Raw genomic sequence first — 18,708 nt, 5'->3', positions numbered from 1 at the left:
CTACTTCTGCACTGAAGCTATACATTATTCCCCGTGTCTGCGTGGGTTTCCTCCAGGTGCTCCGGTTTCCTCCCACAGTACAAAGATGTGCAGGTTAGGTGAATTGGCCATACTAAATTGCTCATAGTGTTCAGGGATGTGCAGATTAGGTGCATTAGTCATGGGAAATGTAGAGTGATAGGGTAGGGGAATGGGTCTGGTGAGATATTCTTCAAAGGGTTGGTGTGGACTTGTTGGTGCAAATGGCCTTTTTTCACACTGTAGGGATTCTATGATAATAATTATTTGTATGCCTGGAGAAGCAGTTACACTTTGATATTGAAGTTAACAATCCATTTGCAGCTTCAGCTAACATAGAGTCAAAGTTGTGATGCTGCCAGCAATAGTTCTCAGCACAGATATCGCATATATCGATAGTGGTCTGACATGGATGGCCACTGTACCAGTTTGAGTTGCTCCACCAACATTGACCTTTCTCTAGTATTTTTACCTGGAGGGAGTCGAAAAATGTGTTGCTGGAAAAGCGCAGCAGGTCAGGCAGCATCCAAGGAGCAGGAGAATCGACGTTTTCGGCATAAGCCCTTCTTCCTTATGCCCGAAACGTTGATTCACCTACTCCTTGGATGCTGCCTGACCTGCTGCGCTTTTCCAGCAACACTTTTTTCAGCTCTGATCTCCAGCATCTGCAGTCCTCACTTTCTCCTACCTGGAGGGAGTCACCCAGTGAAGCATTAAGGAAATACAGTCTTGGGTTGAAGATATTTTACTGAGTTCATTTGCTTCACGATTCAAACAAGATCTAAATTTGTTTTTGTTTTAAGTCTCTTCTGGTCAATTTCTTAATCAAGTAAATGCTTTTGAGTTGTAGTTAATGAAACAGTTGAAAGCAATGTTAAAATTATATTGCTGGTTTTGTTACTAAATAATGCCAATAGTTTTTTTTATGCTGATAGTATTGAGTATACCAGTGATAGAAAGCATGTGCATTTGAACTAGCAAAATCTAGCTTTCTTGCAGAGTACCAATCATGTTTTTAATATGAGGTTTTCAAATTTCATGTCTAATCTTTGAGTCAACTGAATCCATGCTCTGAAGAAAGCACTTTGAACTGCAATTCCTTTTCCATGAAAGATGTGGATATGTCAATATCTGTACTTCTTCAAGAGTTAAGTGGCAGCATCATCAAATACTCCCTTTTTACCAGAAATGTTGCTGAATCCAAAAAAATTTTTTGAGTGTGTGTTATACACAGCCTTCTCCACTTGACAACAATGCAGAGCACAGTACAACCGCCACAGCCAGTAACAGCAGGCTAAACTTTTGTCAGTATTGGTCAGTGCATTATAGTTATTATAAAACAATGGCTTAAGCTCATTATTTACTTTAAAAAGTATGCAAGTGTCCCTGATAATTTGACTGTGAAATTTAACCAGCAGAGAACATTTTGGGCTATTTTCTGGCTGGAGTTCAATGGACATGAGCAGTAGAGGGCAGCATCTGATTGCAACAAATCAATGCAAGCCATTACTACCAGTATGAACATCTTCTCCCTTGTTAAAAGAATGAATTTTGCCACACACTTGAATAGCTGAAGTCTTTACACATTCATGGATTGAGACACTCAGAATTCAGCAGGGTTCTTTTGAAACACAGATCAAATATCTATCTTTTCAACCATGACAACTCTTTTACTCTTTGCATGATGTAATTTCAGCAACTGCTTGAATTTGCATCATGCTGTGGTATTGAAATTCCTTGTTAACCTCAGACAAATATATAATCTCCAAAGAGCAATTAACTCTTCCTTATTGCAAACTGTTATTTATGCGTATACCATATTGGATTAACCTGAGTTTTGGTATGCAAAGGTCATTTGACTTTTGTTTAGGCAGGAAGATTTCCCAATCATGGGACAGCATATGAATGAGTGACAGGTGCATCTGGATACATCTGAGTAGAACTTCTAACTAGTTTCTAAAGCCATTATGCAAGATTAACAGACAAAATGAGCATTTAAAGACCACTTTGCAACACCTAGATTTGTCAGCTTTTAGGAGTAGAAATATCCAGACTGAACTAGTTGATGGGATTGTGAGGACTGGAGCTACCAGATTTTGTGGATGAAACAGGCTAGCTGTTCTGTGGCAAAAGTTATTGTGGTCCCACATGTGCTGAGTGAGATGACTGCTATATCTGAATTTTGATCTGACAGTCTGCCTCATTTTTCCTTTTGATTTGTATAATGTGATCACCTTATCCTTTTAAATCTAACCAGATCTATCAGCTTGTGCTTACTATAGATTTGGCTAAGTTCATCCTTTGCTGTACAGTTAAAATGTATCTGGTTGGTAATAGGCTTTATCACAACTTGGTTAAATTTGGTAGTTCATTTCAATTTTCTGTCCCTTTCTCTGAAAACTGATCCCTTGCCATATAACTTGATCCATGGACCTAGCCTACTTGGCTAAGTTCATTTTCTTCATAGTTGGAGTTTGCATGTAAGCACAGGTAGGAAACATAACTTTCTAAGATAATATATTGGCAAAATGAAAAGTGCAAACAACATTTACCATATATATTGATGGATTATGGATGTAATATTAAGTTGAATAGTGCATTGATGTCAGGGACTTCATCTCTAAAATTCAGCTCTATGTTAAGTTTGGAGTAAGGCTATAATGTATACTAGAACTGAATAATCAGGGCAGTATCTGAGTTGATCATTGGTGAATAAGTTTTGCTTGATGGCTATGTTAGCAACTCCATCCAGCTCTTTGCTGATGACTCTGAGTAATTTGGGAGCAATATTTTTTTTGACTTGGATTTACCCTGTATAGTATAATAGTGATTGCTGTCAAAAGTAATTGGTTGACTTTGATATGTTTTTGAGTATCTTGGGAGTGTGATGAATATAACTTCTTCTTTCAGATATCACCCAGATTAATTCAGTTGTATCTCTGACACATTGTATCTGACACTTGATCTCAGAATATCCTTTGGTTAAATTTGGAGCCATTTCCAGAGAACAATTGATTTAGTTTTGAGAATGACACCTCATACTCATTTTCTTTTCATTTCTTGCCTTATCAAGGCAGCACGGTGGCACAGTGGCTAGCACTGCCACCTCACAGCACCAAAGACCCAGGTTCAATTCCCGCCTCAGGCAACTGTCTGTGTGCAATTTGCATATTCTCCTTGTGTCTGCGTGGGTTTCCTCCAGGTGCTCCGGTTTTCTCCCACAGTCCAAAAATGTGCAGATTAGGTGAATTGGCCATGCTAAATTGCCCGTAGTGTTAGGTGAAGGGATAAATGTAGGGGAATGGGTCTGGGTGGGTTACTCTTTGGAGGCTCGGTGTGGACTTGTTGGGCTGAAGGGCCTGTTTTCACACTCCAAGTAATCTAATTTAATCTTATCTTCTATTATCTGCCATATAGTTGTCCCTATTTGCTTATCTGAGCTCACTAATATTCTTGATGCCATCAGTTAATTTGAGTTGTTTAGACTCATGGTCCCTTTTTAGTCTTGCCGAGGTCTGTTGGACTGTGTTGTTAGGTCATTTATTTGCTTGGTTTAGTGGCTGCTTCATACCACTTTGTGTTGTGGCTCCAACACTATAGAATAAGATGAATGGGTTAAATAAAGTATGTTTGTCAATATTCCACTTCACTTGTTGCTAATTGATCCTGAAGTTAAATACAGGATTGAGTCTGTTCTAAAGCGGAGTTCATCTTCATTTTTCAATGGACTTTTTCGTGGGATGTGGATGTTGTTGGCTAGGCCAACATTTATTGCCCATTCCTAATTTCTCTTGAAGACCGAGTGAGTTGCCTCCTTGAATGGTTGATTTCCTTAACGCTATGGGTGTACAGCCCACCAGCAAAGGAAATCAAGGATTTCAGTTTGAATGCAACCATAACAACAAAGATCTGGAATTAAGAGTCTAATGATGACCATGAATCCATTATCAATTGCCATCTGGTTCACTAATATCCTTTCGAGAAGGAATCTCGCATCCTTACCTGGTCTGGCCAGCATGTGACTGCAGACCCCAGGATGGTGTGTGGCTTTGAGGGAACTTGCAGCTGGTGGTATTTCCATGCATTGGCTGCCCTTGTTTTTTCCAGCTGGTAGATATCATGTGTTGAGACGGTCCTATCAAAGCTGCATAGGTGTGTTGCTGCACTGCACTTTGCAGCATGAATTTAAAGCGTAAACTCACCAACTAACTCTTCTCCCCTCTTTTGACTGGATTGTCAAGATGACTGCCTCTTATCTCTTCAGTATACTAGTGATTTATGTTAAAGTACAGGAAAACATTGCACAAAATTAAAAATGTTGGCATTGGCTATGCGTAGGTTTTTAAAAAACATGGGAAGTTGTATTTAAAGTTTCAAGATCCAATTTTCCATCAATATGTTCAGCAAGTTAGTTCACAATGCTGCATTATATTTTGGAATACTGTGCTATTGACCACACCAGTTTAAAAACACACATTCCTACCAGCTCTGAGAATGCTACCAGCTTTGCTGTCTAAGTTGTCTGTGAAATCCAAAGCAACATTAATAATTATAAGTGGGATGAATGTGGTATTAAGTGTTGAACACTGTGAGTATTGATCCTTGCAAAAGTCAACATTTTAAAAAACCTCAGATCAATGCTGACACTTTGGTTTTTGTTGTTTTGGGATTATGATTTTGTGCTGATGTGATAGTTGAGTGACTGTAAATAAACTTCCATTAATTCTTTATATCTCCCTTTAAATTTCTTCATGTAGGGAAGAGCTCTACTACATTGGGCATGTGATCGAGGTCATAAAGATCTGGTTGGCATGTTGCTTCAACAAAAAGCTGAAATCAACAGTCAGGTGAGTTGACGAGCCACCGGTTTTAGACTTCATTGAGTGTTATTTCTAATAGTTGGCCTTTATGATTTGTATGACAAATTTGGCTGATTCTTGTTTTCTAAAGTGTGAAATGAAAACAAATTACTTTCCCTATAATAACTTATTTTTATGTTTTAAGAGCAACAGCATTACGATGAGCATTAACGTCTCATTATTGTATGAACATACAATATTGTTCTGAAATTGGAAGCGGTTTAATAAAACAACAACTGCTGGGTTCATCAACATAAAGGATAGTGTAATATGTTTTCTCATAATACATTATAAGAATTTGTAACTGTTCCCTTTGCTCTTGGCACAGTAAGACATTGCTTTTAAAAATATTTTTGAATGGTTATTTAGCATGTTAGTAGATATGTGAAAGTAGATCATTTGATATGAGTAATGGTGAATTATTGGGTTTGCTTCCCTTCTAGGGTAAATATATCTAATTACTCCAACTGGGAAATTAACCCATTAAACACCCCTCTGGGCGCGAAACCTCCATTGTTTGTATTTCCATTCTCTCGAGATAAGAAATCGCATGAGTTTTTTAAAAAATGCTATGCTAGTAAAGTAGAAATATGTCACACCTCTGATGTTGGGGATCATGTTGAAGCCTTGAGATGAAATCACTCCTGTTGAAATCTGCTTACTTTAATGCTGAGGCCCAGATCTTATAATAGTGATCCCACTAGAGTGACATAACAGTTAACTTTCAAAGGAGGTGGACCAGGTGCCAGTTTATTTTCCTCCTAACGTGCATGAAACAAACCTTGTAAATCTACTGTTTTAAGATTTTTGTTGCTGAGGATTATTTAACATGTTGATAGGACAAGTTTGGAGGAGCTAATGAATAGGAAGTGCTTTCAGTTGTGCAAAAACCTTCTCACTCCACAAAATATCCAGGGTTGAAGTGATTTTTTTCATTCTCAAGCAGGACTGCCTTGTGGGATTAATTTTCCAATTTTGGAGACTTTTGATTTGATTTACTAAATGAGTTGCTAGATGAAATTTTGTTAAATTCTTTGTGCTTTGCGGACCCAGCTCTCTAGATGGAGTCAAGTTGCATTCCAGTGCTGGCTGGGGGGAGCTGTGAAGGGGGTATTAACCACAATTATCACACTTGCCAATTACTCTGATAATGTTGGACAATGTCTCTTTACTCCTTTTTTTGTCATTTTAAATCCTGTTCACAAATTGTAGTTTGCTGCAAATCCTGGCAACAGATTGGAGTATTCCAGATCACAAATGGGAACTGAATTCCTTTTCTTTACTTTCTTTGTAAATGAGAAAATCACTGAAAACAAGGTGCCAAGATTTAAATGATTCTTTGAGTAAGAATTTCAATTTATTTTTAGCCTCTTGAGGTTTTTTGTGTGTCATTTTCAGAAAACTGTTTGATTAAGGGAGACATTTTAATGAAATCCTGAACTAACCGAGTGTGATATTATGGTTTATGAAATTGCTTTATTTCTAATTTAGATCTTGCAGACCAAACTGAAAAGAAAATACTTCCTTTGGCAGGTGGTCTGTCTTGATTTGGTACCAACTCCAACTTAGTAACCATAGCCGAGCAGAAACTCTCATCATAGTTGCAAACTGACCTGCTTATAAACTATGCTGGTTACTGCATGATTTGGGGGAGTGGGTGTACTATTGGTGCTGGGGAGGGAGTAAAGGGCACTAAAGGCAGGTTTTACTTTGTGACATAACAGGAATAATAATGTTGCCACAATTGGAGAAAATTTGTCTTGAATTTAGCAATATTCATGGGACCGTTTTGTTATTATATGCTGGGTGCAATATGATGGTCAAAAATGAAAACAAAGCCCTGTTGAAACTTAGCCAGTCTGACCACATCTGTGGAGAGAGAAACAGAGATGACATCCTGAGTTTGAAATGACTTATTTTGGAACTGAAATATTCTTATTCCAGAGTTATAATATCTGCTGCACTTTGCTTTTATTATGACGGTACAAGAATCTGCTGATTGTCTGACTTAAGCCTTATACCTTGTAATATGTTACTGTGATAAATACAAAATAATTCCAACCAGTGGGTAAATATGTTTTTGACAGTTGCTAAGTTATCAATACTAATATGAGGGCTCAGGGAAACTGATTAGACAGAGATGACCTTTCCTAAGAATATAAAATCTCTGCTGTTTGTCGAACTACTTCGGTCAATGCTTCAGGGTTTGTTAGGTTTTTATCATTCTTAAATTTATTTCATAAATTTCTCTGCTACTAGAAATGTTCTTAGGTATCAGCAAATGCAACTTTTTGGAAAATAGCTTTATGTTGCGCATGTGCACGTATTAAGAAAATTGGAGAAGATTGTAAAGATCATTGTCAATGGACATTCTGTAAATTGTGAAGTATTGGAAATGAAACACTATGATTGGGTTTCAGAAGCTTATAGATTCTGCAGGAAAAGGGCAATAGAATTTGTACAGTTTTTAGGTCCTTAGATGGATTGAACTATGTGATGATAGAGTGATTCATGACACTGGGGATGTGAGTATGGGAAATTAGTGTGTACAATATCTTCTTTGGAAAACTGAGATGGGAAAGTTCAGAGGGAATGGAAGATCCATTAATCAACTTCCATTGCACTTAGTAACTACTATCCCCAATATTAAAGCTTGTATGATACGGTAATAAAAACAAGATCAAAAGAAGTAATGATAATATAGCTCGCTGCATTTCAGTTAGGAACATAATAGCAGTAGGGATAGGCCATTCAGCCCTTTGAGCCTATTCTGCCATTCTTGATTGTAGCTGATCGTCTACCTCAACAGCAGATTCCATAATATCGACAAATCCCTTGGTGCCATTAGTAACTAGAAGTCTCACAAGTTCCCTGGACCTGTGAGACAGCACAGGTGTCACTGAACTACTGAACCACTGTGCCACTCACACCATTATATTTTACCTAATCAGTGCTGTATAAAACGTGCATTATCTTTTGAAGTTTGGAATTTTTGTAATTTTTATTTCAAAATCAAAGCACATTATTTATCAGAATATGTGTGCAGTAAGAATTTCTGGTTTGTGTTATTAACCTATGTATTCCAGTGGTATAGGGATATGTAATGTTCACAAGTGAATATGGGAAGGGTTAAACACTGCAAAACAACATGATTTGTTAAATTATCTGTGTGATTTGCAGTGGCATTGTCTGATGTTCTTTATCTGCTACAGGTGTACAGAGGACAAAAAGTTCAGATGTGAAAGCAGCAGCTATTCAGAAACTTGAAACAGGATACCAGTAGTATATTGGCCTTTCTATACATCAGTGCACTCCCTTTGGAAAATGACCTGAGGCCAACAATTTTACCTTAGAGTGGGCTGGCTTCATGCAGCATTGGACCAATCTATATAATTCATTTAGATCTAAATAAACCCTGTCTTTTTTTTTCTCATCGCTCATGTTTTCTTTAAATTGTTGATGGTTTTCTTGCTTGTTTTATTCCGTGTGCATTTCTCAAATAAGATTGTAATAAAGAAGAGTATCATACGTAAACCTGTAAACTAAAACAGTTAATTACCTTGATCAGCTTTTCTGATTTTTTTTTGCCCCTTTGCATCTTTTTACATGATTTATGTTGATGGCCTCTTTAGAAGAAGTAGGATGAAGGAGCTACTGAATATCATAATGTGAAGGAACCTGTTACTATTCCTATTAGGAGTATGACCATTTGACCTAGGGGTGCCTTGTAATTTAATACTGTTTGTTAGTTTAACTTCCTGGCACTGCCATGTTCAATAACTCGGTTTTAATGATATCATCAGAAAATTCCTTAAGGCAAAAACACAAGTGACTGACTGTTTAATTTAATCAATGCTTTTTAATTGTTTTAATGACTGATGAAGGGTTTTTGCCTGAAATGTGGATTTTCCTACTCCTCGGATGCTACCTGACCTGCTGTGCTTTTCCAGCCACTCTAATCTAGACTCCAATGATATCAGGTCCACTTGGGCAGGAGTAATTTATTAAAAAAGCAAGTGAAAAAGGCGTTGGTAAGAGTAATGTACAGATCTTAAAACAATAGCCACTCTGTAGTAAAGGCTACAAATCAGCAAAAAATAGGAACCTGTAAAAATACAACATTAATTGTGGATGACTTTAATCTTCATGTTGATTAGAAAAGGTAGCTATGACAATAAATTCACAGCACGCATTAAGGATAGTTTCTGAGAGGAATACGTCATGGAACAAACCAGGGACCAGGCTGACTTGGATGTGATAATGGTTAATGAAGCATGCATATGACCTCGCGGTAAAAGGTACCCAAGAAGTAGTAATCATAATATGATAACATTTAATATTCATTGTTAGAGTGAAAAGCTTGAAAATAACTATGTTTAACTTAAATACAAGGAATTACAATGAAATGAGGATAGTGTTACCTAACATGAACTGGGAGGATAGGTTAGCAGAAATGACAGTAAGCAAGCAGTGGCAGACATTTAAGGAGGCAATCTATGTCTCATAGCAAAAATATATTCCAGTTAGAAGGAAAGGCTCTGAGGGATAAACCAAGCCTAGCAGAAGTAAAGGAGAGTATTAAATTGAAAGAAAAATCATAGAAGAAGGAAAATGTCAGTTATAGCCTTGAAGACTGGGAAAAATCCAGCATCTAGCAAAAGAAGACTAAAGGGACAGAGCACAAAGTGCACGGGCAAAATAATGAGGAATATAAAAACTGACAATAAGAGTCTCTTTAAAGATCTAAAAAGGAAGAGAGAGGTGAAAGTGAACATAAGCCCCTTCGAAAATGAATCTGGGAAGATAGTTCTCTGGGACAAGGAAATGGCAGATGAGTTAAACAAATATTTTGCAACAGTCTTTACGGTGGAAGGTAGTTCAAACTTCCCATTAATACTAAAGAATACAGGAACAAGTTAAATACCATAATCACTTTTAGAGAAGTAGTATTAGACAAACTAATGGGACTACAGTCATACAAGTCCCTGGCCATTTTTGCCTGCATCCGATCATTTTAAAAGATAGCTGCAGAGATAGTGGATGCATTGATCGTAATTTCCCAAAAATCTTTTGATCCTGGAGAAGTATGAGAAGATTTAAAAACTGCCAATGTGACAGAAGGAAGGTAGGCAAAAAGTGGATGACTGTAGTCCAATTAGCCTAACATCTACTGTGGAAAAGTATTGGAATCCATTATTACTGACATTATAGCAGACCATTTGCACAGTCGTAATCTAATTAAGCAGAGTCAGCATGGCTAATGTGGAAATCACGTCTGACTAATTTATTAGAGTTTTTCAAGGAAGTCCAAAGCAAAGTGGATAGTTGGGACAGGGGTGAGGAACCAGTAGATGTGCTGTACTGGGACTTCCAGAAGGCATTTGACAAGGTACCTCACACAAGGTTATGTCATGAATGGGGATCGAGGTTCTTTTTCAGGTTGGTAATCTGTGACTAGTGGGGTTCCACAAGGATTAGTGCCAGGATCACAATATACATTAATGATTTAAAGGAAGTGAATGTACTGTAGACAAATTTGCACACAACACAAAAATAGATGGAAAGGCTAGTTGCAAAAGAAATACAAATATTTTACAGAGAGATATTGATAGTAAGTAAGTGGACAAAAAGTTGGCAAATATATCTCTGCTGGGCAGCACAGTGGCTCAGTGGTTAGCACTGCTGCCTCACAGCACCAGGGTCCCGGGTTCGATTCCAGCCTCAGGTAACTGTCTGTCTGTGTGGAGTTTGCCCATCCTCCCTGTGTCTGCGTGGGTTTCCTCCGGAAGCCCCGGTTTCCTCCCACAGTCTAAAGATGTGCAGGTCAGGTGGATTGGCCGTGCTAAATTGCCCATAGTGTGTTAGATGCATTAGTCAGAGGGAAATGGGTCTGGGTGGGTTACTCTTCGGAGGGTCGGTGTGGACTTGTTGGGCCAAGAGGCCTGTTTCTAAACTGCAGGGAATCTAATGTAATCTAATCATATAATGTGAAAAAATGCAAAGTTGTTCATTTACAAGGGAGAACAGATTATTATTTATGTGGACAAAACTGCAAAAGACTGCCATACAAAGGGACGTGGTGGTACTTATTTCATGGGGGTTAGAGTACGAGTATAGGGAGATCTTACTGCAACTGTACAAGGTGCAGGTGAGACTACATCTAGAGTACTGTGAGCAGTTTTGGTCCCATTATTTAAGGAACATATCATTTCATAGGAAACAGTTCAGAGAAGGTTCATGAATTATGCAAGAGTTGGGATTCTGCTCACTGAATTTTGGAAGAATAGGAGGTGATCTCATTGAAGCACGTAGGATGCTTGAGGCTTGACAGGGCAAATGCTGAGAGGATGTTTCACCTCATGGGAGAGTCCAATACTACTGAGAATAGTCTCAGACCCAGATGAGGAGAAATTTCTTCTGTAGATGATTAAGAATCTTTGGAACTCCTTGCTACATAGAACTGTGGAGGTAGAGTTCTTGAGTATATTTAAGGCTAAAATAGATAAGTTATTGATTAATAGGATCACGGAATCAAAGGTTACAGGGAAACTGAGGAAAGTGGTCATGAGGAATGTCAAATCAGCCACGATCCTTTGGAGTTGCAGACCAGGCTCAAGGGCTGATTGGCTAGTCCTTTTTCTGTTTCCTATGGTCTTAAGGTCTTATTGTAGATAAGAGAATAGTGCCTTCTTTGAGAACCACGTGGCCTTTTTATTTTTTGATGTTCTCTTCAGTGTTATGGTGGGCATGCAACAATGCTAGTTTACTGCATCTCTGTGTAGAGGTTGACCTTGACCCAGCAAGTCCTAAATCTGTGAGTTAGTCTGGAAGATTATATAGTCCTGAATACTTCATTCAATGTGTTATAACTATTTTTTATGTCATTATATAGAACACGAGCGGATGGAATATCATGTGGCTTGTTTAATTTGAGGTCTCCTGTTCCTATGTAATGGAGTCTTGAAGGTTCAGTACTGCTAATAAAAAATAATTTAGAAATAATGCTTTACCATGAATCAGAACAAATTATGATGTTCTACTGGATAGCTGCTTTCATAATTTGTAGTACATATGGTAGGCTTGTTCAGAAAGTCGGGAGGAATGGGATACAGGGAAATTTAGCTGTCTGGATACAGAATTGGCTGGTCAACAGAAGACAGCGAGTGGTGGTGGAAGGAAAGCATTCTGCCTGGAAGTCAGTAGTCATGGTGTTCCACAGGGCTCTGTTCTTGGGCCCTACTCTTTGTAATTTTTATTAATGACTTGGATGAGGTGATTGAAGGGTGTGTTAGCAAGTTTGCAGACAACACAAAGGTTGGAGGTATCGTTGACCGTATAGAGGATTGTTGTAGGCTGCAGCATAACACTGACAGGATGCAGAGATGGGCTTAGAGGTGGCAGATGGAGTTCAACATGGATAAATACGAAGTGTTGCATTTTGGAAGGTCGAACTTGAAAGTTGAGTACAGGATTAAAGACAGGATCTTGGCAGTGTGGAGGAACAGTGGGATCTTGGTGTGTAGGTACATAGATCCCTTAAAATGGCCACCTAAGTGGACAGGGTTGTTAAGAAAGCATATGGTGTTTTGACTTTCATTAACAGGGGGATTGAGTTTAAGAGCCGTGAGATCTTGTTGCAGCTCTATAAAACTTTGGTTAGACCGCACTTGGAATACTCTGTCCAGTTCTGGTCTCCCCTATTATAGGAAAGATGTGGATGCTTTGGAGAGGGTTCAAGGAGATTTACCAGGATGCTGTCTGGAATGGAGGGCTTATCTTATGAAGAGAGGTTGACTGAGCTCGGACTTTTTTCATTGGAAAAAAGAAGGAAGAGAGGGGACCTAATTGAGGTGTACAAGATAATGAGAGGCACAGATAGAGTTGATAGCCAGAGACTTTTTCCCAGGGCAGAAATTGTTAACATGATTTGGGGAGGGGGCATTGTTTTAAGCTGTTTGGTGGAAAGTATAGAGGGGATGTCAGAGGCGGGTTCTTTACGCAGACAGTTGTGAGAGCATGGAATGCGTTGCCAGCAGCAGTTGTGGAAGCGAGGTGATTGGGGATATTTTAAGAGACTGCTGGACATGCATATGGTCACAGAAATTTGAGGGTTCATACATTAGGTTTACCTTACATGAGGATCAATGGTTGTCACATCATCATAGGCTGAAGGGCCTGTTCTGTGCTGTACTGTTCTATGTTCTATATGTAGCTGTGTGGGCATTATTGTAGCCTGTTGTCAACACATGAAGATATTTTTCTTCCCTTACTGTTGTGCCTGGAATTATTTAGGCTGTAGCTTACTGAGTAGTGTTATGACATGGGGTGAACACCCCCTGCTAATTTAAACCAGCAACATAGAAAAGAAGTACCCTGTGTTGTTATCTGCGAAAATTCAAGAGGCAAAGAACTGTCCCAAAAGTCACTATTAAAAGTAAAAAATTAACAACTTTTTAAAACGTCTAACAGAGAATAATTAACTGTCAACTATTTACAACTCCTTTCTCCAAACTATATTATTACCTTCCCCTCTACAATACTGGTCTGATAGAACGCCCGATTATGATTTATTGAAAAATTCAAATTTCAAAACCAGCCAGCTGTGAAATCTCCTCTTTATATCTTCCTGTAGATTTGCTCTCCAGGTCAGTCTCAATGTTTTTTTTTTCTGTGCAAATTCGCTTTCAAAGACAGGTACCTCTCAAAGAGTTCTTACTAGCAGCCTACACCTGTTGGTCTTTTGGCAGTTTTCCCCAACTGCTCATTTTGTTTTCCAGTTTTATACCACAAAACATTGGATTGTTTCATTGGTTTTAATATTGTCAAAATGCCAAATTCAAACTTGGTTGGAGTTTGGTATCTTGGGTCATAGTTTAAACTGATTGGCTGAATTTGAATTTGTTTTTTGTCTCTCAGCAACCCAGCCAGTTCCGACCAAGTGTTACATTGTTACCTTATTCCGGACTCTCTCTTACTCTCGAAGTCCTTGCTAGCTTTCAACTCTCTTAAAGGTACACTACCCCTTACCCCTTCACAACAGGTAGGGAACACAGACCATTTATTACAGTGATCAGCAATAGAAAACTGACAGGAGTACCAATAAACTTATTTGATTTCTATTAATGAAAGGAAATAGCATTTTGTGTTAATGCAAGATACAGGAAGTAAATTCTAGCAAGTAAGGTATAAAGTCTGGTAGAACATTTGCCTTTTTTAAAATTTCCATACGTATTGATGATTATTAATTGGGGATTCAATGAGGTCTGTGCCCAAACCGTAAAACACTTACAAACTAAGTTTGGTGATAGACACTCATAAAATCTTCCTGTGGCTGGAGTCATACCTGGCACAAAGGAGAATATGATTTTGATAGTCAGAAGTAAGCCATCACAGCTCTGGGATTGTTACTGTGCTCTCTGGTTAACGTCCTCAGCTTTTCTCAGCAGCTCCTTTTTAAGAACCTTTCCTTTCTTAAAAGATATGATATGGTGCTATTCACTGAAGATTGTGATATTTGACTCTATTTATGACGAGGCAGCCCATCACAGTCTGTAACAGGACTTGGACAAAATGCAGCCTTGTGTTAAGAGGCAGGTAACGATCACTTCCTAGGAGAAAGATATAGCTACCTTTTCCTAACTTTCAACAGTCCTTCCATTTGCAATGTCATCATTATTATCATCCTGAAGTTTAACTAGCATAACCATATCATCACAGACATGAAAGAGCAGAGCATAGATTAGATTTGCTGTAATATGGGACATCTTCTGATGTCTCAAAGTTTCTTTGCCATCTGAAAGACAGAGACTGTTAGAATATTCATAACTCATCTGTATAGACATCCATTATGAGTACAGTATTTATTTGCTCTTGGCAGCACTGTGCAACTCATCAAGCATACTTCAATCATAACTTTTGAGTTTTTCAGCTTCCACCACTGAGAAGGACAAGGCTATCCCAAACTGAAAACCAAAGAAACTGTGATGCTGGAAATCGGAAACAAAATTCAGAAATTATGGGAAAAATCTTAGTAGGTTTGGCAGAATTTATGGAGACAAAGTAGAGTTAACATTCTGAAAAAGGCTCACTGGACCTGAAACGTTAACTCTGCTTTCTATCCACAAATGCTGCCAGACCTGCTGAATTTTTCTAGCAATTTCTGATTTTGTGTCATCCCAAACTTTGCTGCCTGGCCCTAAATTGTACTAAATCCCTTATATTAACCACTCATTAGTTTCTGGCTAAATAACACCTCCCACTTTAAAATTCTTCTTTTTGATTTTGAATCCCTCTTTGGCTTCCTGTCATATTATTTGTGCATTTTTTTTTACAGCCTTTGAACTATCTACGGTCCTCTGTTTCTGGCCTGTTGAGTAATCCTGATTTAAATTTTCTATCGTTGGTAGCTCTGCCCTCAGCTGTCAAGGCTTTTGGTCATCTGCCTGAATATCTTACACTACTTGTGGCATTTTTACTATGTTAAATATGTTATAGAATTCCAACTTGCTACAGAAATACAAGTTTTTGCTATCTGACTCCCCTGGAATGCTCTATATTTATTAAAGCATCGTTGCATTAGAAATGTAAGAGGTCTTTGCAGAGCAAGTAGAAGTGAGCCATAAATTCAGTTTTGTTGGTATGATACAAATTTTGGGAAATAAAAGGTTATAAATTTGGGGGCAGTGCTTTTTCTAGCTAGCTTCCACAGAACTTGCTCATTGATATTCGGGATTAATTTAAAATACACATTAAAAAGCAATAGCACAAAGCTCACTCAACTTTACATTCTTGATCTCTGAATTTCTAATGTCGTGAATACCCTAGACATTATTGAAAAATTGTTTAATGTATCTTTATTTTTTTCCAGCTATGGTTATCTTGTATCTTGCATCTGCTGCTATTCAGCATAAAGCTCTATTAGGTGAATAAGTGCCTATTTAGGGATGCGATGATGACTTTAACTGCTTTAACAAATCGGCTTATTATTCTACCAATAATGTTGGCTATAAAGGAATGAATTATCCTGACATGCACTGTCATCATTTTCTCTCTCTGGGTTCTCCACTTTCCCCCTCGATATTAGGGATATGAAATAGATCTCTCAGCCTCAAGCTTCCAACCTGCACACAGCACAATATGCCAGAGCTGAACTGTTTGCATGTTAAGATGTTGCTGTTCTGTGATGATTGTATAATTTAGTTTAAACTGTACTGTTAACTGTGAGGCAGGATACTGAGTATCCAGAAGTAGTGTTTGAAACTTGTGCTGAATGCGTACCATGAGGACACCATATTTTAATTCTTTTGCCTCTATACATAAAATATGCTAGTGTCCTAATGGATATGTCGATCCTTGTTTAATATTATGAACATTATGTCTACTCCCAGGAGTGATTTTATGCAACTTAAGATTTATTAGAAATTGATATTGGCAGAAAAAAATCAAGTTTTCCAATTAAATACATGAATGTCTAATTTCTCAAGATACTTTCTATGTTTGTTGCCACCAAAGCTTTATTTATTATTAAAATAACATGATCCATGAGCTGCTCTTTCCATGACTCCTATGTTTGCTAATTATAATTGCTACAGTCAGAGAGAGCAGGGGAGTTAGTGAGGCAGTCTATTGGATTGAAATTCATAACTTAATTGAGGTCAGAGTCCAGAGCTCAGAGAACAAAAGTCTTAACTGGGACATGGCTGATCAATAGTAATAAATATCTGGCTTGGCTACAAGCAGTTTATTGTGAGGGATTAGCACTGTCTGTAGAGTTTGAGAAACAGAGGGATTGGGATCTAAACGAGCTGCCAGACGTTCATTAGCATGATTGGTGGGATCCTTGCTCCCTTTTAGTAGCTCTGCTGGGAGATGCACTAACAGCAAAATAAGAATGACTGGTATGAAGGCCACTTGCCTTGGTGTTTTTCCATTGGTGTATTCTATACTTTTATGAAAGTGACAATTGTTTTGTCTTTTACCAGCCTTTCCCAACTGTACCACATATCAATAGCCACCTCATCATTAATGCTATTAATATCTTATTGGACATGCTGTTCAGTTCAGAGCAAAGCCAAAATCTGAATGAAGTGCATGTGGATGATAAACTTCATTCTAGGGTTCTTAAGAGTGGCTAATTAATAAGTAGACATGCTGGTATTAATTTTGCAGAATGTTCTGCAATCAGGAATAGAAACAAGTCCATGCACATGCTGCTTTGTTTGCTATGTGCATCTGTAATTTGGCACTAATACACTTGTATCTTGCTAATATGTTCTCCAAATGGGGGCAATGCTTTACAAAAAACTTTGTCATGCAGACACTAGCAAGACATCCAACAAAGCAGTTGTAGATGGTGTTCAAGCAGCATTGTCACATGGCTAATTGAGTAAGCACTAGCTGCTGGTTTGGTAGATGCATTACAAGTCCTCCACCATCACAAATGCTGTCCAAGAGTTAGCACTGCATATGTATTGATCAGAATAATCAGAGATGCCACTACTTCAGTAGGACATCTCTAAGTCCACAGCATCCAGAACCGCCATGCAGTGCCCTTGAATGCACACTGTCATTGCAGCAACCAGCAACAACATAACAATGCAACAAAAGTGCATAATATGCAATTGAACAAATAGAGATAACATTTCTAATTGTTTCTTCTGTATAGTGATTGAATATCTGCACAACCTTTGTGCTTTCAAAAGTCATTAATCTCTCTTTCCATACGATTATGTCTAAAAGTAGCCCTGAAACAGGAAATTAGTGAATATAACCCCTCTATTTGGGATGGGAGGGAGACATAAAGCAGGAAACTCTCGACCAGTTAGTTGACCTTTATCATGGGTTATGTGTAGAATATGTCATTAAAAAGCTGTTCTGGCTGTGCACTTTAAAAAATAATGTTCAAGGTAATCACGAGGAGTCAGCTTTGTCAAAGAAGGATCATGTTTAACCAAATTGTTGGAAATGTTTTGAAGGAATAATGTCCTCTGGATAAAAGCGAGCCTGCATATGTACTGTACAGAAGGCTTATGATCAGGTGCCACACAAGAGGTTATTGAAGAACATAAAAACTTATAGTGTTGGAGGTAACATATTAGCATGAATATTTGTCTTTGGTAGGGTCAAAGGAGACCATGCTCAATGGTGCTATACACACCAGTGCCCCTCCCCCAAATTCCCTCCCCCCTACCTTTTATCTCAGCCCGCTTGGCACACCAGCCTCATTCCTGAAGAAGGGGTTATGCCCGAAACGTCAATTCTCCTGCTTCTCGGATGCTGCCTGGCCTGCTGTGTTTTTCCAGCACCACATTTTTCAACAGTCAAGGGGCTGTCCTGTTCTATTTCAGGAGGTTGGCTATGGCCAGTGCTGCAGGGCAAATGCAAGCAGTCTGAAGATTATTGGTGCATGATTTAGGGTACTATGTAGATGTCTCTCTCAGGGAAAAAGTGAAACAAAGGGAGGGACTGACTATGATGACAGTGAATGGAAAAGCAGTAAATGCATGAGCAAAAAAATGCACGATAAATTGACCCTAGTGCGTAAATAGGAAGTACAAAGGGCAGAGTGGGTTAGTCGTTTGGCTGGATGAGGTGCGTGAAAACTGCTGAGTGGACATAATGCAGGTATGAAATTTGTAGTCCTTAGGCCTTAGAGAAAAAGATATGGTGTGGAAGCATTCAATAATTAGTAGCCTGTCTATATAAATAAAGATTGTGACATTTACCCTTGGAGAACATGGGTCATTAATCTCCTTTTCTATATTGCTTTGCATTGTGTTTTATCCAGGCTGCTGCCTTGGTCCAGGTTGGTTGAGTTTGGTGGTGTGGCATC

General features: G+C 38.4%; 1 protein-coding gene across 3 annotated transcripts in view; it reads left to right on the top strand.

Moving 5' to 3' along the window:
* Positions 1 to 18,708, top strand: part of acbd6 (acyl-CoA binding domain containing 6) — a 189,408-nt gene that overhangs the window by 68,934 nt on the left and 101,766 nt on the right. For all 3 annotated transcript variants that reach the window (XM_060829668.1, XM_060829670.1, XM_060829669.1), the window contains exon 6: positions 4,776 to 4,865. In XM_060829668.1, coding sequence (XP_060685651.1) covers positions 4,776 to 4,865 — 90 coding nt within the window. The remainder of the gene's footprint in view (positions 1 to 4,775; positions 4,866 to 18,708) is intronic.

Source organism: Hemiscyllium ocellatum, chromosome 9, assembly GCF_020745735.1.
Source record: "Hemiscyllium ocellatum isolate sHemOce1 chromosome 9, sHemOce1.pat.X.cur, whole genome shotgun sequence".
NCBI lineage: Eukaryota > Metazoa > Chordata > Chondrichthyes > Orectolobiformes > Hemiscylliidae > Hemiscyllium > Hemiscyllium ocellatum.
The sequence above is the reverse complement of the archived record's forward strand: the minus strand, read 5'-3'. Positions and strand labels throughout refer to the sequence as shown.